At 57.3% G+C, this 21,458-nt stretch overlaps 1 protein-coding gene across 1 annotated transcript in view; it reads right to left on the reverse strand.

Moving 5' to 3' along the window:
- Nucleotides 1-719: 719 nt before the first annotated feature.
- The window catches only part of GRIP2 (glutamate receptor interacting protein 2), a 33,516-nt gene continuing 12,777 nt past the window's right edge, over nt 720-21,458 (reverse strand). Inside the window, exons 7-24 of the mRNA XM_006083792.3 lie at nt 21,167-21,312; nt 20,131-20,278; nt 19,860-20,029; nt 18,781-18,909; nt 18,323-18,472; nt 17,894-18,080; nt 17,297-17,442; nt 16,625-16,705; nt 14,424-14,490; nt 14,175-14,320; nt 13,116-13,260; nt 10,726-10,865; nt 9,923-10,102; nt 8,778-8,955; nt 7,070-7,175; nt 3,726-3,869; nt 2,825-2,971; nt 720-1,890 (exon numbers count right to left, since the gene is read on the reverse strand). Coding sequence (XP_006083854.1) covers nt 1,732-1,890; nt 2,825-2,971; nt 3,726-3,869; nt 7,070-7,175; nt 8,778-8,955; nt 9,923-10,102; nt 10,726-10,865; nt 13,116-13,260; nt 14,175-14,320; nt 14,424-14,490; nt 16,625-16,705; nt 17,297-17,442; nt 17,894-18,080; nt 18,323-18,472; nt 18,781-18,909; nt 19,860-20,029; nt 20,131-20,278; nt 21,167-21,312 — 2,569 coding nt within the window. The 3' untranslated portion in view covers nt 720-1,731. The remainder of the gene's footprint in view (nt 1,891-2,824; nt 2,972-3,725; nt 3,870-7,069; nt 7,176-8,777; nt 8,956-9,922; nt 10,103-10,725; nt 10,866-13,115; nt 13,261-14,174; nt 14,321-14,423; nt 14,491-16,624; nt 16,706-17,296; nt 17,443-17,893; nt 18,081-18,322; nt 18,473-18,780; nt 18,910-19,859; nt 20,030-20,130; nt 20,279-21,166; nt 21,313-21,458) is intronic.

The raw sequence follows: 21,458 nt of genomic DNA on the forward strand, positions 1-21,458 counted from the left end.
GGTGGATGTTCCCACAGACGTCCAAGAGAGTAGAGGCACTGGGCAGTCCAGCCAGGGCATAAGGGCTCTCCAGGGAGGCAGGCCCTTCAGGAGAGTATGGGCAGGGTGCTAAGGGGGCCACAGTGGACACGGAGGCCTGAACCTGCTCAGAGACTGTCCACCCCTTGATTGTCCATTGGGGGGCATCAGTCTCACAGGGGGTCACACAGCAACCGAGCAGTTGGGGGGTGGGGTCAGGGGGAGGAACAGGCCTTTTGACTCCTGATCCAGTCCCTTGAGTGGAAGAACGTTTTTCGGGCCAAGGGGGGACAGAGGTGAAGTGGGGTGCAGGTGAGAGTGGGTGCCCCGTTTTTGTGAGACCCCCATCGAGAGCTGGGTGGGGACAAAGCAAAGCCCAGACCTGGCTGCATCCTGCCTGTCCAGCTCCATCCCAGGGGCCACACCAGACCACCAGGCGGAGGCCCTGGGCCCTTCTCACAACCAAAAGGGTTTCTGGTCTGTGGAAATGAGGAAAGCAATTTTAAGAGATGCTGGTGCTTCCAGATTTCAAGTGGGAAGAAACTTCCTTGAATGACCACTTTGGACACTGTCACTATTGAGTGTGAGAGAGAATGGCCATCTCTCCAGTCTCTCTCCAGTCTCTCTCTCTCTCTCTCTCTCTCTGTGCTTCGCCCTCCTCCTTCTCCCCTGAATTGGACACTGGGGAGTAGTGGCACCAGCTTATGTATCGTATTTCCATGGCTTCCCACCTTCACTGAGTGGCAGGTGAATGGAGCCCCAGTTTTATCCCAAAATGACTCCCTCCACATGGAGGAGCCTGGGCTCCGAGGGGCCTGTGCAGATGGGTTAGTGGCCACATGTCCTACAAAAGAAGCAGGAGGGGCTGAGAGCCCAAAGCCGACACTGAGCTGCCCAGGGCGCCCAGTACCCCGGCCTCAAATCTCAGCAGCTTTGGATCAGAGACGCCAAAATGAAACAATCACCAACTTTCATATCAAAGGGCTGATGCTTCCTGGATTCCAGACATCCCAGCTCAGAACCTTCTAAGTGGGGACACTGGGACTCAGAGACTCTCAGAACCAGCAAGCCCCGAACACCAGGATCCTGGAGGAGGAGGTGGGCTCCCACGCGGGCAGCATCCTTCCTGGCGATCATTTCTCCCGCTGAAGTGGCCCCAGCCTCACCCCGATTGCTCCTGCCAGGAAACTAACCCTCTGAGCACATGTGGAGGCATCACTGGGAGGCCTCACACCACAGGCAACAACCCCACGGGGTGCCCAGCCCCTGCTTGCTCACCTGCTGTAACGGAGCTCACTCCTCCGTGGCAGCTCATTCCAGCTCCATAGCTCCACTGGGAGAAAGCGCTCCCTACGCTGAGCTAGGCTTCCCCACATCAGACGCCTGTCTGAGGATGCTCAGTAGGGACCTGAGCCTCCTCCAGACCCCTCTTCTCCCAGCTGAGCAGCCCGTCCCTGTTAGGCCAGGCACCTCTGGGCATCTTGGAGACCCAACATGGAGAAAGACCTGGAGATGCCACTCCAATTGGGGCAGGGACCTCACTGCCTGGCACGCCAGCTCCACAGAACCAGAGAACAGTGACAAGGTCCTGTCCGTGGCTTAGAGCCTGCGAGATGGACAGATGGACGTGTGGGTGGCCACTTTTCCAACCCAGCTACAGGTCTGGGAGCCAGGATCAGCTGGAGTGCCCCTTCGGTGTCAACCACGCCGACGTCAGAGCATCCGGGGGCTGCTGGGGCCGGGTGCTCGCGGGGTCCGGCTGCTCTGTGCCAGCGGGTTGCGGCTGATGACCAGCTGCAGCACGTCGCCCGCCTCGGCCAGGAGCGGCACCGCCAGGCAGCAGTCGAAGTCCCGCGTGCGAACGTGGTTGACCTGCATGGTGCACAGCCCAGGGGACAGACTGGCATCAGCCTGGCCTGGGCTGAAGGAAAAATCTAGAACACTCACACAGGGGAAAGCATTCTTCATTTAACGTTCAATCCTTCTGGTGGGTTTAATCAAAGGGAAAGTCCCAGGGAGGTGCTGGTACACCCTTCGCCCCTCTGATGCCTTTTTGTCGTGAAAGAGCACACATTTGGCCTCCTGCCTAGAACGGTGTGGCCATGCCCTGTGGCTATTTCATTTGTATTTTACACTGGCCTTCTATTTCACGCAAACAGTGTCAGGTTTTCATTCCTAACTGAGTCGAAAAGTTTCCTTTTAAAATCAATTTAACTTGAAAAAAAGTCATCAATTTAGAGAAAACATATATTCGATAAATTCAGCACAAATGTGGCAGAAATCACACCAAGGGAACAAAAGTAGCTGGGGCAGGGGAAAGGCAGCCCGGGTGGCTGGGCCAGGATGCCCATAACTTTCCATCTGCTCATCTGCATTTCCCAGTCTCCCTTGCAGTTGGTGAGGACACATGACTAATTCTGGCCAATAGGCCATGAAGGGGAGTGAGAGGTAAAGGCAGAAAAATCCCATATGCCATTTTCCAGTCGGGTTTCCTCTGCTGTGGTGTCTGAGGCAATGACAAGAAGGTGGAGTCTCCATCAGCCCAGGCGGAGCAAGGCTAATGCAGTCCACAGTGGACATGTGTGTTAACACTATGACACAGGGTTGCTAGTTACTGCAACAGAACTGAGCCTAACCTGACTAATACGACTGGTGTCGTCATCCCCTTTTCACAATGAAGGAGCTGGGGCTCAGAGAGGGGAGGTGACCTGCCCAAGGCCACTCAGCCAGGGTAGAAGTGGGGACTCTTTCCCCAGCCCAGGGCTAGGAAAGACCACTCCCCCGGAGGTGCCTGCTGCAGCATTACCTGGAGGACCCTGTCGAAGGGCTGGAGGCCCCCACGCTGGGCGGGCCCCTCGGGGCGCACAGTGTGGACATAGACACCCTTCTCCAGGAGGCCGTCTGAGACGCTGAAACCAAAGTCATTCCTCGTGGGGTCCTTGTACAGGGTCACCTGGGAGCAGAAGGAAGAGGAGGTCCCTGGAGTTGAGCTCCGGCCCCAACTTCCCACGGTAGCGGGAATCCTTGGTCTGGCTTTCAATGTTTCTGGGATGCAGTCCCCGCCCAGAGGCACTCCACACGCCTTTTTGCGGCGCCCGTGGAGCTCCCCTCCCCTTCTGCACTCAGCAGGCTCCAGGCCCCAGGTCAACTCTCTCCATCACAACAGAGGCCCTTCGGAAGGGAGTTCCTTTCAGTTCGTTCAGTCCTCTTGCCTCCCCCCGGAGAAGGTCTCAGTGGGTGCCCACGTGTCTTCACTACCCCTAACGCTTGCTCATCCCCCAATTTACCCAAGAGCTGGCTTCAGGCTCAGAGGTTTCTGAGGGCTAGCTGGTGAGAGGTTTTCTTTCTCCTCTGTGTTATTCTTTCTATATAGTAACCTACAGATGGCAAAAATGCTGGCTTTTTACTTAAGGTAGTAATAAATACATACACATAATATGTAGAAGCCTACACACACAGTAACTTAAGTTGAGAAAAGTGAGTCTATTTAAAGGAAAATATTAATAATAGCCCAGCGTGCATCACAGGTGTGTGTGTGTGTGTGTGTGTGTGTGTGTGTGTGTGTGACGGAAGTTTTGAGAAACCAGTACAAAATCCCCATTTCACGGTGGAGGAATGAAGGCTGAAGAGAAGCAGGCCCATCTCTCATGGCACCAGGACACACGCCCAGGCCTCCTGTGCCCCCCCCCACCCCACCCAGCACCCACCTTGTGCATCTCCAAGGGTGTTGGCAGAAGCAGCTCCTGCATCTCCTCCGGGGAAGGGCGTACCTCCCGGCCCCTCCGCCAGGGCCGGTGGCCAGGCCTGCCCTCGAGGGCCATGCTCTGCACGGTGCCCGTCATGATGGATGCCTGTGAGGACACAACCCTTCACTCAGACACTCACTGGTCTCAGTCACCTCTTTGGACACCTACTATGTGTCAGCCTTCAAGGTCACAAAGGTGAGGAGCATAGACGCGCTGCTGCCCTCCCGGGTCTCTCAGGGTTGGTCACTCACACCAGCAATCAGAATAACCATCCTTGACGCTGAATTAGCTCTAACTCTGTGCTGGGCTCAGTTCCAAGCACTTTATACATCGAACTCATTTTATTCTCTACGGTATTACAAGACCAGCAAACGCCATTATTTTTCTCCACTTTACAGATGAAGAAACTGAGGCTCAGAGAGACTAAGATTTGAACTCAGAGTCTGGCTCCAAAGTCAAGGGTCTTAACCACTCTGTTACCTTGTTAATTGCAAAAACAAATAAGATAAAGTTACACACGGCAGTTAACAGTCACAGAGGCCTGGTACATGGAAGGTGAGGACAACGAATCTGGTCCCGTGTGAGAGGTCAGGAAGCGTCCTGAGCTGAGATCTAAAAGATGAGCAAGAAAGGGGGTGGGAGGGAGAGGGCCTGGCAGGCAGAGGGAACAGCCTGTGCGAGGGCCCTGCAGTGGGAATCTAGAAGAAGGCTGGAGGAGGGGCACGGAATGAGGCTGCAGGTGAGGGCTTGATCCCACACGCCCCTGGGACTACAGTGAGAAACGTTAACTTCATCCCAAAGGCAATGGGGACACTCTGAAGGGTCTGTGCAGGGGGCGGGGGGCAGGGTCAGATTTGTGGACTTGGTAGCATCTTCCAGCTGCTGGGTGGAGACTGGGCTATAGCGGTGGGTGTGGAAGCCAGGGGGGAGACCTGCGAGGGACCATGCAGTTGTCCAAGCAAAAGATGACCGTGGCCAGGACAGGGATGGGGACAGTGGGGCAGGACAAAAGGAGCAGACACGTGTCAGAGGTGAAGCGAAGGGAGCTCTGGGAAGGGCGAGCGGAGTCAGAAATGCTGCACTCTAAGTGAGCGCCGCGAGTCCGTGACCCTGAGCCCAATTTATTCCCATTCAGACTAGGAAATCCACAGGTGGGAGTAGGGGGGCGCTTCTGGGGTTGGTGGGAGGGGAGGATGTACTTCTTACCCGTGATATTATCATTTCCTAGGCACAAGGGTATCTGCCCAGCCTAGAAACTTCTCTCCTGCCCATCACAGTATCTGAGTTTCCACTATTAATATATTTTTTTATTGATTTCAGAGCAGAAAGGAGAGAGAAACATCAATGAGAATCATTGATCGGCTACCTCCTGCACACCCCCTACTGGGGATCGAGCCTGCAATTCAGGCATGTGCCCTGACCAGGAATTGACCTATGAACCGGTTCCTAGGTCGACGCTCAACCACTGAGCCACGCTGGCTAGGCTCTGAGTTTCCACTATTAATACAAGGTTCTCTCTGACATTGCGGCTAGGAGTTTGGGTCTTTTAGAGATCCCCTAAGGACCAATTAGGGCCAAAGGTTTGGGGTGGGGTGGGGAGGAAGAGAGGAGAACACGAGAGGATGTTGAATGAAGAGGCATAGAGGCACCTTTCTCAATTCTTACATCTGGTCCTCACCTGCCTGGAGAGCCAGGGTCCAAACAGAAAGACCAGAGACTCAGAATCTTGGGGTAATAGAATCATTAAACAATGAAAGCAGGGTATATACCACAAGCGCTTGGACCCCTAGAACTGTAGAATTCTAGGACTTCCAATTAAAATGCAGACTGAGCTGATACAGAGAGCTCGCATCTCCCTCCAAAACTTATGGTAAATTAAAAATAAAATTTTCAAAATAAACACTTTCAAAGCAAAAAAAAAAATTAAATAGAGACAGACATGAGCAGGAGTAGAACCATTTGGCCTATGGAACCAGATGTGCTGTTAGGAGCTGGGGCGCCCATTCAGGGAGGAGCGGAGAGCTGGGGGAGTGCCATCCCTGAATGGGGACTAGAGATGCCTGCCTGCCAGCTCAGAGGTTCAGCAAGGAACCACCAGGACTGTGGGCTGGGAAGCCATGTGTGAGAAAGAGAAGCCAGCAGCGCAGGTGACCACTGACGAAGCATGAGCCAGAATCCGCCTTCCATAAACAGTGTGATAGAGACACCACGCTGAGCAACGAATGAAAACCTGGTGTGGAACTGATGAAGTTCAAAAGCCACCGCAAAGACCTCAGAGGCGCTTCAACAACACAGAGCACGTGCGGGTGCCTCCAGGAGTAACCGCGCTGAGAGTGAGCACGACAATGAAACACAGAGTCCACCTGCTCACGAGACAGCGGACGAATGAATTTGCACCCAGTGAACTGGGGGGGGGAGGGACATCTAAAGAAACTTTAAAATAAGTCTGCTTAAAGTACGCAGAAAAAAACAAGAAAATGAGACATTAAGAAAAAAGACTGGGAAGAGTTGAAAAATAATGAGAGAGTAAATAAATAAAAGATGTGGAAGTGGAAATACAATATTTACGAAGTGGGCTAAACAGTAGATTAACAGCCAGGGAGAACATTAGTGAATTGGAAGACAGAGTAAGGGAAGCAACTAGAACACAGCCCAGAGGAAAGGTGAAGGGCTGCTCTCCGCGTATGAAGGAGCTGCGGGAGTGACCCCGTCGGGCCTTCCCTGGCTTCTCCTGGGCAGCCTGCTCCCTCACGGGCGGTGCTGACCTCATCATACAAGGCTGCACTCGCCTCTCAGCTCCTCGGGCTCCTCATTGCCGGTGCTGTAAACGATGTCGACATCCACAGGCTCCCACAGGGCATGCCCACAACCACGTCCACATAGGCACATGCACACACAAACACCAAGCTGTTCCTATGCATCCAAATGTGCACACTCAGACACACAGGGTGTGAGAAGACACTCAGCACTGTGCATGCATGAGCATGCTCACATGTATGCATACACACATGGTCCCAATGCACATGCGATGGTGCCAGACATGCTCACATGTGCACACCCCCTGCTGTGCCAACCACGATGCTCTCGGTCACACTTGCACTCATGTCCATGCACAGTCTGCACGTGTGTCCATGCACAGTCTGCACATGTGTGAAGATACCTTTACACAGAGGGTGCTGGGTGAGTGCACACATACATGTTACACGTGAGCACAATCCCATCAACATGCTTGCCTCCCAAAGGTGCACACACCAGTGCGCCCAGAGGCAGGTGCCCCACACAGGCCCGCAGGGCAGGTGGCCTACCTCCAGTTCCCTCAGCAGCTCTGACTGACCACACGACTCCAGGTCTTCGAGGGCTTCCCCAAACACGCGCCAGAAGCCCTCCTTGTGGGCAGGGCCGGGGGCTGGGCTGTAACGTAGGAACCAGAGAGTGTCAACTCCTGGTAGGCGGGTGGGCAGGCAGGCAGGCTGGGCCTGAGGAGTCTTCTAAATGGCCATCAGCGTTGGGCTCGAGGGGCCAGAGGGTGGGCAGGCGGGCATCCTCGGTGGCAGTGCTGGGGCCCCGGGGCAGTGGTAGGTGACACGGAATGAGGGGAAGACGCAGCTAGGGGCGGCCAAGACTGCCGGTCTTAGAACAGGGGCAGATGAGACGGGGTGGAGAGCAGTGACACAGGATGCCTGGGAAGAGAGACAGACGGAAGGACAGACAGACAGACAGACAAAGAGGAGATCCATGGTGTAGCCCCAGAGGACGGCTTCTGGCCCCACCCAGACACATGGCACCATAGGACAGTGACAGGGACAAAGCTGGAGCCAGTAAGGACACAGATGGATGGAGAGGATGGAGTATTTGTGCTGGGGGAGGGGCTGAGACCATCCCATAACTTCCATCACAGGCTGTATGAGCCCATTATCAGCTCTAAAATCGAGTCTCATTAGAAAGGTAATAAGCCACACATTTCAGAGTTCACAAAGCCATCGGCCATGTACCAAGTCCTGGCTTTTTATAGCGTATGCTATGGTTTCAAAGCGCTTCCTCTCTCCCAAAGGCACACAGGCTTTCCTTCAGGGAGCCTCAGGAGCAATAAAGCAAAATAGCTGCCTCCTTCCCTTCCCATTTTAAAGATGAGAAGACCAAGGCTGAAGGACATTCTCTCCATTTAAGTCAATTGTACAAACAATTGGCCTATGGAGGTGAATAAGGCAGGGCCCCTGTTCTCAGGGAGCTGAGGATTCAGTCACAAAGTGTGTATGAGCACCTACTGGGTGCTAGGCACGGAGCTAGGGGTGCCACATAGAAGGGACGTAGAAGAGCCAGGTAATTAACCAGGTAGACACAGGTGGCTAGTGCCATTCAGGGGCTCACGCGAGCAGCTGTACCAGCAGAGGGAAGAATATCATCTGCCTGAGGAAGTCAAGCATTCCAGAGGCGGGGAAATTTGAGCTGGGTTTTGAAGGATGAGTAGGTGTTGGCCAGGAGAGGAGAAGGAAAGGTGTTTTGGGCAGAAGGAACTGCCTAACCAACAGCATGGACATGGGCAGGGGTGGCCAGCATTCCTCCACAGGGCCAGCTCTCTGCGGGCGCCTCCTCCTTCGAGGGAGAGGCCGAGATCTCTGAAGCCAACATTACAAAAACCACCATATCCACGCGCCAGGGCTGGTGCCCATGACCCAAAGGGCCCTCGGGCCATCTGGGCTGAGTCAGGAGGACCTGGGTTTGAGTTCTGAGTCTGCTGCTGGAGACTCCCAGACTTGGGAAGGGCAAACCAGGCTGCTTCCCACCTCCCCACCTTTGCCCCTGCTGTGCCCTCCACCCAGCGAGCTCCTCCACCACCTCGGCCTGGCTGAGAGAGGCTGCTCCATGTTTTCTCCTCTCCCAGGAGGAGCCCCTCCTTGGGGCGGACCAGACTCTTCCACTGCCTGCACCACTGCCGCACAGGGACCGCGACCCTCACCGTCCTGCCCAAGGGACCAGGACTGGCTCCTTCCTCACGGCATTCCCACCACAGACCTAGTTGGTGGCTCCCAATCCTCCTCTTCCTCCTCCTCGGGGAAGCTCTTGTCAGCAGGGGCAGGGGTGTAGCTCGTCCTCCGGGGCTCGGTGGGTGGGGGGCTGCTTCTCAGCCGGCTGGGCTGCCACTCCTGGGGGTTCAGGAACCTGGCAGGTGGAGACAGGGGGTGCCTGCATCCTCTCTGTGCCCTTCGCGTGCCCTCCTCTCTGTGCCCTTTGCGTGCCCTCCTTCCCAATCCATCTCTAGCAGCGCTGGGCGACCCTGAATATGTCTGTGAGCCCTCAGGGCTCCTGCCACCCAGGTCCCTATCTGAGAAACCCGTGACTTTCCTAATCCTCTGGCGGAGGAGTTAATGCCTGGGGCTCCAGGACCCTGCCCCAGCTCCGCGGGGCTGGGCGGGCTGATCCCCTGCTGAGAGGAGGTTCAGTATTTTGACCATCCTTCTCTCCCTGCCTGTGAGCGCTCTGAAGGTCCTGCCTGGGGTGGAGCTGACAGACGCTGACCAAGTGCTCGAGATGGGAAAGCCGGGACCCAGAGAGTGAGGGCCAGGGCTGGGAGCCACCGAGGCCACCCAGAGGCATCACGCTAGTCCCCTGAGCTGGGCTTTAGGGAGTCCCTGTGGCTCTGGGTCACAGAAACCAGAAGGCCAACCACCGGACTCAAATGCTCCCTGTCCCTCCCATGGGTCTCAACATAGATGGACGGGGGCATCTGGTCCTAGGAGGGCACCCCAGAGGTTTCCACCCCAGGCTGGATGGTGTAGGATGGGGTGGGAGGGGGCTTCCTGCCTTTCCATCTTCAATTGGATGCAGTGAACACTGATGGAGCACCTGCTGTGCTGGCATCAGGCAGGGATGAGAGAGACAGCAGGAGTAAGACAAGTGTGGTCTCGGACCTCAGAGTAGGGTCCTGTGGAAGCTACGCAGAGGATGTGTGAAGGCCTGTGTCCGCGATCTGAGGAGCGAGGAGCCTGAGAATGGCTAATGGGGCCCAATCAGATCTGCCTTCAGGGAAGGTGTCCCTAGAGGATGGAGCGAGGAGCGGAATAAGGAGGCCTCGGCCCAGGGAAGAGCCCTGCAAAGGCCTGGCAGTTGGGGAGACCCAGAGAGAGCATGTTGCTTGTCCAAGGGCTCCGAGGTGTTACCTGGGCCCCCAAAGCCACTCTCGGTGGCCGAGCTGTCCCAGGACTCCAAGGCGCTGTCCACGCTCGGCACAGCGGGCGAGAACCGGGCCGTCAGCTGTCCTCCTTTGAGTGCCTCTGGCGGGTCCTCATCCGCATCACTGGGCTCGCTGAAGCTGCCTGACTTGTGAGGTGCGAGTGGGCCTAGGAGGAAAAGGGGGGTGGGAGTCACTGCCACTGGCCTCTGACCTCGGAGATAGAGATGCTCAGAAAGCCTCAGTTTCCCCACTGGAGTCTGGTGTGGGAATCCACAGGCACTGAGCCCCCTTAGCCTGCTGCTGGGCAGTCTGACAAGCTGGAGGTGCCACACTGATAGATAAACCCATTTCACAGATGGGAACACTGGGGCTCAGGGAAGCTGAACAACATGCCCAAGGTCATGGGGAGCAACAGTGGAGCCCAGATTAGAAGGAAGACCCCAAAGCTCAGACTCCTTCCACTGTAGTCCTGCCGAGACACACGGGACAAGTCCGGGGGGAGCTGAGGAATGCACAAGGTATGGCCACAAGGTGCAACAAGCAGTCTTAAGAGGCAGAAGGTGATGAAGAACAGGGTTCAGACCCAGACTCTGCCCCACACCAGCCATGTGACCTTGGGCCCACCTCTCCCCTCTCTGGGTCTTGTCTCCTCAGTGTCTCAGGCATCCTCCCACCTCCATAGGGGTCAGCAAGGATTCTGTGAGATGGGGCACAAAGCCTGGCCCAGAGGCACAGAGCCCTCCCTTCTTAAATGGGCTGAATGGTCCCAGGGAGCGGGGGGAGGCTCACGGTCTAGCTGCTTCTTGATCTTCAGTGTGACGGTCTCACCAGCCACCTGCAGGAGGTGGATGGCCTCACTCAGTGGCCGGCCCTTGAGGCTAACGCTGTTGATGGCCAAGATACGGTCCCCAACGTGGATAGCGCCAGTCCTGGGGAGGAGGCACAGGGCAGAGGGTAAGAGCTAGGCACTCAGGGTTTCAGAGTGAGGAGATGCCCTGGGAAAACCGGGAGCCCAAGGCACACGCCTGGCTGACCTCAGGTAAACCCAGCTGCAAAAAGCCAGCAAGTGTGACTGTGAGTTGCATTAACCGAAGTATAAAGTCTAGAGTCTGAGAAGGGATTATCCTGCCTAACTCTAAAGTTAGGTTCTAGAACCAATGTCAAGCATGAGTTTTGAGTATGGTTTAAACCCCACAAACTAGCTGCCAAGTTCTAGCTACATGACCTTGGGCTAGTTTCTTAACCTCCCTCTGCAAAATAGGGGTGACAATACATATTTTATCAAATTAGTATTGAAGGCCCTAACCGGTTTGGCTCAGTGGATAGAGCGTCGGCCTGCGGACTGAAGGGTCTCAGGTTCGATTCCAGTCAAAGGTATGTATCTTGGTTGCGGGCACATCCCCAGTAGGGGGTGTGCAGGAGGCAGCTGATTGATGTGTCTCTCTCATCGATGTTTCTAACTCTCTATCCCTCTCCCTTCCTCTCTGTAAAAAATCAATAAAATATATTTTAAAAAATTAGTATTGAAGGATGGATGAGTAGAACGGGTTAATGTTTCCATTCAGCAGAAATACATGGGTAACTGTTCCCTCTCTTTGGACCTCAGTTTCCCCACCTAGAGAATGAGCATAATCCCAGGGCCCAGTGGTTTTCTGCCAGGAAACTATTAGAATAACCTGAGGAGCTGTTTAAAAATGCAGATGCTGGGCCCCACCCCCGAACAATTAAATCTATGGGACTGGGATGGGGAAGGCGATTCTGAGGAGCAGCCAGGACTGAGGGTGGGAGAGAAGTTCAGCATCTGCTGAGGATGCACTTGACCCAGGTGGGGGAAAAAGAGGTAGAGGATTGGGGCGGGGGTCTTAAACCCCAAATTTAGATGTTCCCTCCCCCCAGGTGGGAGCTCACAGCAGTCCATCCCGGAGTGCCCTTATCTTCAGCTTTGCCCAGCAAGCTCCCCTGGGGCCTGGGGAGTGAGTGAGTCAGGGAACGGCAGACAGATTCGGGGAGGGAGGTCCGAGCGGTGCCACCAGCCACGGGTGGCTACCAGGCCCCTGAAATGTGCTGGCCTGAAATGAGATGTGCTGACGGTGTAAAAGACACACCAGACTCTGAAGATGTGGTATGAACAAAAGAATGTAAAATATTTTGTTAATAATTTTTGTGTTGATTACATGTTGGGATATTTTAAGATTCATTTTGTTCCTTTTTGCTTTCCTAATGTGGCTACTAGAAAGCTTATAAATGAATTGGTGGCTTGCGTTATATTGCAGTTGGACGGCAAGCTAGATCGGCCCAATGAAGGCAGAGGGAACTGTGTGTTGCGTCCCCGTCCCCAGTCCCCAGGCACCCAGAACGGGCTGGCACTCCCAGTAAACGTGGGAGTGAAGACATTTGATGTCAGAACGGTCCACGCTGGCCTCTGCAGTCTACCAGATGGCCAGCAGGGGGCGCTCGAGGAGCGGGGACGCCACAGGGAGCTGTCGTGCGGAGCCTCCCATCCTTCTGTTGCACCCTATCCTTGTGGGGCCCCTCCTGCACCGTGTCCTCCAGGGACCCATCGTGCCCCTCCAGCCTGGTCAGGTTCCCCCTTCACAACCAGCTCTTCTCGGTGCTGGGAGCTCGCTGCCCAGCTAAAGGGAGAATGCACCCTCTCATCCACGCTGGCATGGCCGATCTTGTGAATCCTGTGGGGCCCCTTCCACCTCTGGGTCCTGGATCTATCTGCTCCCCCAACCAACTGAAGAACCTGGGACATCCCCTCTTCCAGCTGCCACAGTTTGGGGGACACTCTCCAGGGGAGAGGATAGCAGGGGCAGGCCTCCAATGTGCCAGGAAAAGTCCCAGGCTGTGCCGCGATTCGGGTGCTGGGACCCAGGGTACTGGGCACGGCCCCTGTATATGAAGGCACACAGGTGCTCCAAAAAGGCTCACAGTGCTGACTGCCCCGCAAGGGAGGCAGCAGAGAGATCAGCACATTATCCAGCACTGACCCGGAGCTGGGAGGTCTGCAGGGCTCTGGCCCGACTGTGGAAATGAGGCTCAGAGAGGGAAGGGACAGGCCCCATGTCCCCCAGAGCGTAGATGCTGGAACAAAGGTCAGAATCCAGTCTGGCTAATCCCACAGCCCAGTTCTGCCCCTGGCCCGCCGAGTGCGTCCCTACAGAGCCCCGGCTCACCTCTCAGCCAGACCACGCTTGGTGAGGCCGGAGATGACAATGGGGTCAAAAGGCTCCTCCGTGCCTGAGATGGTGATGCCCAGGGGGCCCCCGTAGCGTTTCAGCTCCACCGTGTAGCTGATGGCGCCCGTGGTCTCCTGCTCATCTGCAAGGGGGACACCCATCAGGGGCAGGATCCAGCAGAGCAGGGTCCAGGAGCTGGGTACCCCCAGCTCCCCAAAACCTTGGTGCACTTACTCACTCATACTCATCCATTCACTCATCCATCCATTCACACATTCATTCGTGCTGTGACGGCAGATGGCGCAGCCTGGGGGCCCTGAGCCCATCTTCTGCCTCCAGAATGCTTTCTTCCACCCAAACACCATTTAGAAAAAGAAAGAACAGGAGCGTGGAACAAACATTTTAAAATGCAGATTTCACACGCCACAAGGAATAGAAATAATGACTGTGATAATGCTAATCATGATGAGAAGGAACCAGATTTCCAACTTTCCTTAAAAAAAATCAGCCAAGAGACCCTCTTGCCCAGGCAGCAGGTGGTGACAGCCCCTCAGGATAAGGGATTTGCCCTTCAGTGGCCCAACCCTCACCCTTCCCTTTTGCCTCCCAACCTGTACCATTGCTCTTACCTTCTGTCAGTTCACTCGCTTATGTCACCGTCTGGCCTCAGCTGTGTCTGAGTTTGCAGGGTTTGCTTACTCACTCGCACATCTACCCACACAGTGGTGCATCCCGCCTTTCATTCACACCCCACCCGCTCGTCTCTCACAGCTGCTCCCCGCGGGCCACCCCTTCCAGGCTTTGTGTACGGCATGGGGGATCCAGCTGGTGACTCAACCCCCCACGGACTCACAAGGGCCCTGGAGGGCCCCAGGGACAGTGAGGAGTCTGTGGTGCCGCCCCTCCCTGCGTCTGTCCAGTCAAGGAGTCTCCACCAGCCAGCTCTCAGGTGGCACCACCACCATCCCTCCCAGGCCAGAGGGAGCCCCGAATTGCAAGCTGGGAACCGCTGGTCTGGGGGACCTCGAGGGGTGGCAGGGCAGGGTGGGGCCATACCAGAGTTGTCCTCGTCCTTCCGGATCTTCAGCTTCACCAGGTCCTCACACTGCCGCAGGATCTGCACGGCGTCCTCCATGGCACAGTTGTCCAGGCGGATATTGTCGATGGCCAGCAGCTTGTCCCCTGGCTCGAGGGTGCCAGTCCTGCGTGAGCAGGGGTGTGTGGCAGGATGGAGCCTGGCATATGCCAGTGCCCTACCCACCCCATGGCCTACTCACCCCACCCCAGGCCCAGGGGCACCCCTACCTGTGTGCCACACTGCCTTTCTTGATGTCAGAGATGGTCAGCGGCTCCCCTCGCTTCCTGCTGGCCGCTGGAGGAAGAGAGGCCATGACTCAGCCTGGGGCGGGGGGACCCAGGATTGGGGCATGGACGTGGGGCCACAAGCCCTGCTCTCACTGCTGCCTGGTTGGGTGTCTGTGAGCAGATCAGCTCACCTCTTTGTGCCTCAGTTTCCCTTCTGCAAAGTGGGGGTGATGCCACACACCTCATAGGGGCATCCGGAGATTAAACTAGATACTGCAGGCTCCTGGCACATAGTAGGTGCTCCATCCACATCAGCCATTTTTTCCTCTTGCCCATCCCCCAGCAAACTGTGAGCTCCTTGCGGGTGGCTGGTGTCTGTGTTCCCAGCACCTGGCTCAGGGCTGGTACCCAGAACTGCATGATTCTTCCACAATGGCCTGCAGGGAGTGTTGGCTACTGACGGCTCACCGCAGGGTCCCATTCTGGGAACCCCCTTGGCCAAGGGAGTCGCCTCACCCAAGGTCATGCCGATCCTGGTGCAGCTACATCCAATGGCTGGTCCAGGAGATGATGCACAGGCCCGGCTCCAGCCTCAGCTCAGGGCAACTTGCAAGGCCTCCCAGCTGAGAGCTCTCCAATGGGATTGGCTGGGCCTCTATTGCTGCTGCACTGCAGCTCCACCTCTCCCTGTGCCCAGTCCTGTTCCCTCATGGCAGCAGGTGTTGATCTTAAGAGACTTCCTCAGTACACCCCCTGCATGTAACTCCTTGTCTGAGCAGCTGTTTCCTGGGGAACAGGGCCTAAGGCAATGTGTGCTGCAGGAATGGCTAGTTTTCTTGAGAAAAGAGTCCATTTGGGCTAATGGGTTTCCCCGTTAGTGAGCAGGTGGTCGGATTGCCTCCTAGCCCGTATGGCATCTTTGCAGATGAGACAAAAGTGCCCCTTCCAATCACTCCCGAGAAAACGTAAGAAAGGTGTAAGTCCACCTTGAATGGGCATCCCTGTGTCAAGTACAGCCTGTGCCACTGCACCTGTGGCCCTGCCCAGAGGTGCCTGAGCTGGAGGCAGCTTCCCGCTCCTGGATGGCTTACACTCCCACCTCCATCGACTGCAGAGCCCTTCGGGACAGTTGCCCCTCCATCAAGCCCTGGGGTGGGCGGAGGATTATTACACACAGGAATGCGGTACTGGCCACCTGTTCTCAGAAGGCAGTCCTTGGGAAATGGTGTCCCAGCGTCCCTTGTCTGACCTGTGGTCGGTCCACCAATGTGTGTGCTGCCCTCACCAGATGGACACCTGCCAGGAGGCCACCTCAGCAGGGCGGTGGAGGTAGTGATGCTGTAGCCAGGTGGCTGGGGTCTCCACTCCCCTCAACCTAACCTTTTTCCCCTTCGGGGCCCCAGAATAGAGCTGGGCTGACCCAGGCTCCTGACTCCCAGGCCCCAGTCAGCCTCATTTTCTTGACTCATCAATTCATCCTATAATTGTTCATTCATCCATTTGATGAAAATTTACTGAGTAGCTACTATGTGCCAGGAAGGAAAATAGCAGTGAACAAAACAGACAGAGATCCCCGGCCTCCTGGAGCTGCCAATCTAGTGGGCGTCACAGATAATCAACACAATTTAAAGGGAGCGTGTCAGGTGATAACGCGTGTTGTGGAGAAAAATAAAGGACAGGGACCATGCAGAGGGCAGTGCCATTTTAAATCAGGTGGTGGGGCGGGCCTTGCCAAAGTGACAGGTGAGCAAATGCCTGCAGGGGGTGGGGAAGAAGGCAGAGGGAGCAGCCAGTGTGAAGGCCCGAGGCCGAGAGGAATACTAGTATAGCCTGTCCAGGGGACAGCCCAGAGGCCAGCAGTGGCTGGAGTGGCCAGGGAGCTGGCAGGAGGCAATGTCAGAAGTCACAGAGACCAGGTCACAGAGGGCTTCATGGGCCCTGGGGAGTTCACCCCATTGGACACCCTAAGGGCCTGCAGACTCCCATTGAGCAGAACAGAGACCAAGGCTTTGAGAAGCTCCCGTCTTGCTTATGGAGAGAGCGGGGCAGTGCAGGGCGCAGGGAGCCCAAGCAGCGGGTCCCCCCACAGAGCCTTTCCCTGGGCCAGGAGGTGTATTTTCTCCCAGCAGGCGGGCTCACTCGGCTCCCAGGGGCAGGCAGGGACAGTAAGGAGGGGACAGTATGGCGGGGAGGGGACTCACAGCTGATGGTGATGCCCAGCTCCACACCACGCCTCTTAGGCAGCTTCACGTGGAAGGTGCCGCTACTCGGGATGACAGACTCTGGGTACAAACAGACGTGGACCCACGTGAGACCCAGCCCCACATCTATGCCCGCCCAGCTGGGAGGGACCAGCCCCATCCTGCTTCTTACACCCAAGAGATTCGAAGACCGAGGCACGTGAGCTGGCAGATTGGTTCAAGACAACCAAGCCACCCGGTCAGAGTGGCACCGGGGACTGGAACCCAGACCTCGCGACTGCCAGCTGGGGGTTCCCCATAGCCAAGCCCAACCCAACTGGGCTCCAGTGACGATTTCCTGAGCCTGAGCTGGGTGTTTTCACGTGATTTATCTCATCGAACACAAGCAACATCCCCGTAGTGAAAGGATTCTATTCACTATTTTACAGTTGGGGAAACCGTGTTCTGTCCAAGGTCACACGTTGTCCCAATCACAGGACCAGAATTCTGACCTGAGTTCGGGTGCAAAACCCACCCTGACACTGGTGAGCGTGGAATGCCTTCCTCCGGCCAGTGCCTTCCTCCCCACGGTTAGTGCTCAGGCGCAATGCTGTGCCCCAGGCAAGAGCAGGGCCAAGAGGAGGGAGCAGAGGGCTCCAAAGCGTGAGGAGGAGGCGAGGGGCACACACTCACCCGCCACGTCGAACTCGATCTCCAGCACGACCTTGTGGGCCAGCACAGCATCCCGCAGCAGCTGGTTGGCCTCCTCCATTGTCCCGTCCTCAGTGGCGATGCCGTTGATGGACAGCACGCGGTCCCCCACCTGCAGCAGCCCACACCTGAACCCCGGGCAGCCCAGCAGAGAAAAGAGGCCCTGTCACTGGCACAGCTCTGCGGGGGAGCTGGCCCATCGTGCAGGTGTGCGTCTCAGCCCTGCCCGGCTCCAGCGCGAGAGCCTCAGGCAGTTTACCCCGTGGCTCTGGCTAAGGGTCTTTGCTGGGCCTCAGTTTCTCTGTCTGATGGGGGTGATGCCGTGCCTTACAAGATGTACAGATAGAGGACTCTGACCTCAGACCGACAGGGGCGCGAGTCCTGTGACCCTGGGCCAGTGAATCGGCTGCTCTGCGCCTCGGTTTCCTCATCTATCACTGGGGCTGGTGACGAAGTCGGTGTGATGGGTAAGGGAGATAACTGGTGAAGCCAGGCGTGTGGGTGACTCAGTTTCCCTGGCTGTCCGTGAGCGCCCGCCGAAGAGCAGCAGGCCCAGCGGGGAGGGGGCAGTAGGCTCACCTCTCGGCCGGGCTGTCAGGCTCGATGAAGCGCACCAGGGGCGGGGAGGACAGGGTCTCGGTGGCGAAGATGCCGCCCTGGAGCTGGAGGCCGAAGCCGCTGAGGGGGTCGCCGCAGAGCACAACCTCCGTGGTCTCTGTGTGCACGATCTGCCCGCCTGGCCCCACGGTGCTGGAGGCCAGAGACACTGTGGGGCAGGTGGGCACGGCACTCAGTGGGGCCGACCCAGCCAGGCCTTCCTGTGGGAGCCAACCCAGCCCCGGGCCCAAGCACCTGGAGTCAGAGGGACAAGGCAGTGGGAGTCCTGACTCGCTCTGGTGCCAGCCAAGTCATGGCCCATCCTGAGCCTCAGTTCCCTCATCTGTACCACGGAGTCGTGATTCCCACTTGGCAGGGCTGTGGCCAGGGAGGGAAGAGACCATGGCTTACATGAACTCTTGTGCTCCCTTCTTCGCTGCCTCCTCCGCCCCATTGTGGTCCGGGGGCTCATGGGCTGGGATCCACGGGGAAGGGTGCTGGGGTTGGTGCAGGGCAAGGTGTGGTTCATGACCGGCGAGGAAAACGGAGTCGAGGATAAGGCTGGGGAGATGAGAGCACAGCCCCGTGAGCCCCGGCAGGGCCTCCCCTTACTGCACAGGGGGTGCCAGGAGCCACCCAACCACAGGGAGACACAGGGATGCCTTTGCCCACCCCCCCGACCACGCGCTGGGTGACCTCTGGGCCTCAACAACGGCAGGTTTTCACAGACCCAGCGAAACCCAGCTGCCAGGACAGGGACCCATCTCATCACTAATGTGCCAGGTGACGCTGGGCAGGCCCCCAGTTTCTCTGAGCCTAGGTTTCCTCCCCCACAAAACATGCACAAGTCGCACAGGTGGGCACGTTACATCGGCTCTGGTCTTGGCCGGCCGGTGTGGACCAGGTGGGTGTCGTCCTGTAGTGGCCGGGCCGGGGGCTGTGGCAGGAGGGCACACAGGGGGCCCAGCGATGTGGTTGCTCACTTCTCTGCACCTTCACTGTGGCCATTGGAGGAAGACGAGAGAGAGAGAGAGAGAGAGAGAGAGAGAGAGAGAGAGAGAGAGAGGTGCAGGGGTTGATGGAGTCTGAACTCACCACGACTGCCCCCCTCACCCCCCACCCTCCCAAGGCTATGCTCCCATCTGCAGATGAAGTGAGGAAAGCAGGACCACAGATCCTGAGCTCCCCCTGAGCCAAGGGAGGCAGTCAGTGTTCTGCTCATGCGTCCCAGACACTCATGATGTGCTGGGCACTGTGCTCAGGGCGCAGCCATGGGGCAGCAGGGACAGGGGTGGAAAAGCAGGCCCAGCGAGGCCCGCAGTGGGAGGTGGTGGAGGGAGACTTGAACAGGTGACTGGCTCTGGAGCCTGGGCAGCCTCAGGGTCCCAGGGCCTGGCCATGCCTGCCCCCTGCTGGGCTCTCAGGGCAGCCTGTGTGCCAGGGCTCCTGGGTTGGTGGAGTCTTGCTCAGACCTGCATCCTCCCCCTTCCACCTTTCCCAGGCCTTCCCCGCCCCGTGAATTCTTTGCCTCCAAGTCCATCTAAGCATCTGCTTCCCTGAGGCCCTCAGAGATCCCGCCTCCTCACCTGCCCCACCTGATCACCCAAACTGGCTGCCGTGTACCACTTCCTCCCCGACTGCCCCAGGGCCTACCCGGCTCTTCCTTCTGCCGCGGGGCTTTGAGGGGTCCAGTCCATGGAAGGAGGGTGAGGACCCACCTCTCTCAGCCCATTGATTCTGCCTCCCTGCACAGCACCCCCACCCTCACCGGGGGCTTGGTGACTCTGGAGCCAGCTTCCAGGTCACTTGGACAAGTCATGTAACCCCACTGTGCCTCGTGGTCACTATCTGTACAATGGGACTAAGACAGTGGCCACCTCCTAGGATAATGGGAGGGTCAGAATGAGTTGATCCATATGATGCCCTGAGATCCTCCAAGGGGACCCACCTGCCTCTGAGGGCTTCAGGGGCCGCCGACTTTGGGGCGCAGGCAGGATCTCCAGTTGCACTTTCTCTGACACACTGGCCAGCAGCTTGGTGGCCTCGAGCAACGAGCAGTGCTCCGTGCTGGTGCCGTCGATGGACAGGATGTGGTCTCCAGCGTGCAGCGCTCCACTCCTGGCCAGAGGACGGGGGGTGGGCGGGGGGGAGAAGCTGGTCCGGGTGGCCTCTTCCCCTACCACCCTCTTCACCATGGCAGTGCCCAGCATGTGCCTCACCTGTCCACCACGCTGGCCGGCTTGATGCGGTCGATGGTGATGACTGGCTTGTTCCGGTGGGAGCCAGCGATGAGCGAGATTCCCAGGGCGGACCCCGGCGTCTTGGTGATCTCCACTATCAGGGGCCCCGAAGCATTGGCCACGGTATCTGGCACATGGAATGAAAGAAGAGTTTGAAGTGCAAATACTGAGCACGATCGTCCCTAGCCTCACTCTGCTGTCTCGATTGAATCCTCATTGCCAGGTTGGGATCACTGCACCCATTTTACAGACTAGAAGACTGAGACGGGCGGAGGGGAAGGCTGTCTTTGTCCGAGTGCACACAGCCAGTGTGCAGCGAAGGAGGAGCAGGGATCCGGGTCTGAGGGGCTCTGGCCGCAGGGCTTTGCTGGACAATGCTACGTTGCTCACATTTATTGACAGCCTGCTGCATGCCGGCACTGAGTTGTAGTGTCCACTGCAACCCTTCCCCACCTCAGAAAACGGCCCCCCCGTTGAACTGCCCAGCGGCTCAAAAACAAAACCTAGCTCCTCTGCTCTTGGTCCCACCACCATGTCCAAACGCCAGCAAATCGGGCTGGCTCGACCTCCATCAATCACATTTCCTGAACCTGCCCCCTACGGAGTTGCTCCTCAGCCACCAGCCTGGTCCAGCCACCCTGGCCTTTCTCCCACTGGGTGGCTGCAAATTAGAAAGTCCCTCCCAGCCTTTCCCATCTCTCTCCCTAACTTTTTTTTGCAGCACTTACTGACGTCTGACACTCTCTCTATCGGACTCATTCCGGTTACTGCCCATCTCTCCCCACCAGAGCGTCAGCTTCATGAGAACAGCGACCTCTGTATTGTCCTCAGCAGAATGCCCGTTGCATCAAACAGTGCCAGGTTCATAGTGTTTATTGCCCAGATAGAGAAGCTGAGTGACTGGCCCAGGTCATCCAACCTTTGCAGTGGTGAGGGTCGTGCCCACTACATGCTCCCCACCCCCCCGCCCCCGGGCCTCTTCCTGCCCAGCCCTGGCCCGCAGGCCCCGGCTCACCTGGAATGGCCACGTCATACTCCACCTGGAAGAGGGCCTCGTGGCTGCACTGCCGCAGAGTGGCCAGGGCCGCGGCGAGGCTGGCCCCGTGCAGGGGGATCCCGTCCACGCTCAGCAGCCTGTCGCCCACCTTCAGAGAGCCCTCCCTGCGGGGAAGGGCCCGGTCAGCCACCTGGCCCGGCGCGAGCACTGGGCACAGCCCTGCCGAGAGGGCGTTGGGAAAGGTGGGCACAGAGGACAGAGGAGGGGCAGGGAGTGGGTGAGGGAGAAAGGGACGGGACAGGTGCGTGAA

Source organism: Myotis lucifugus, unplaced genomic scaffold, assembly GCF_000147115.1.
Source record: "Myotis lucifugus unplaced genomic scaffold, Myoluc2.0 scaffold_8, whole genome shotgun sequence".
NCBI lineage: Eukaryota > Metazoa > Chordata > Mammalia > Chiroptera > Vespertilionidae > Myotis > Myotis lucifugus.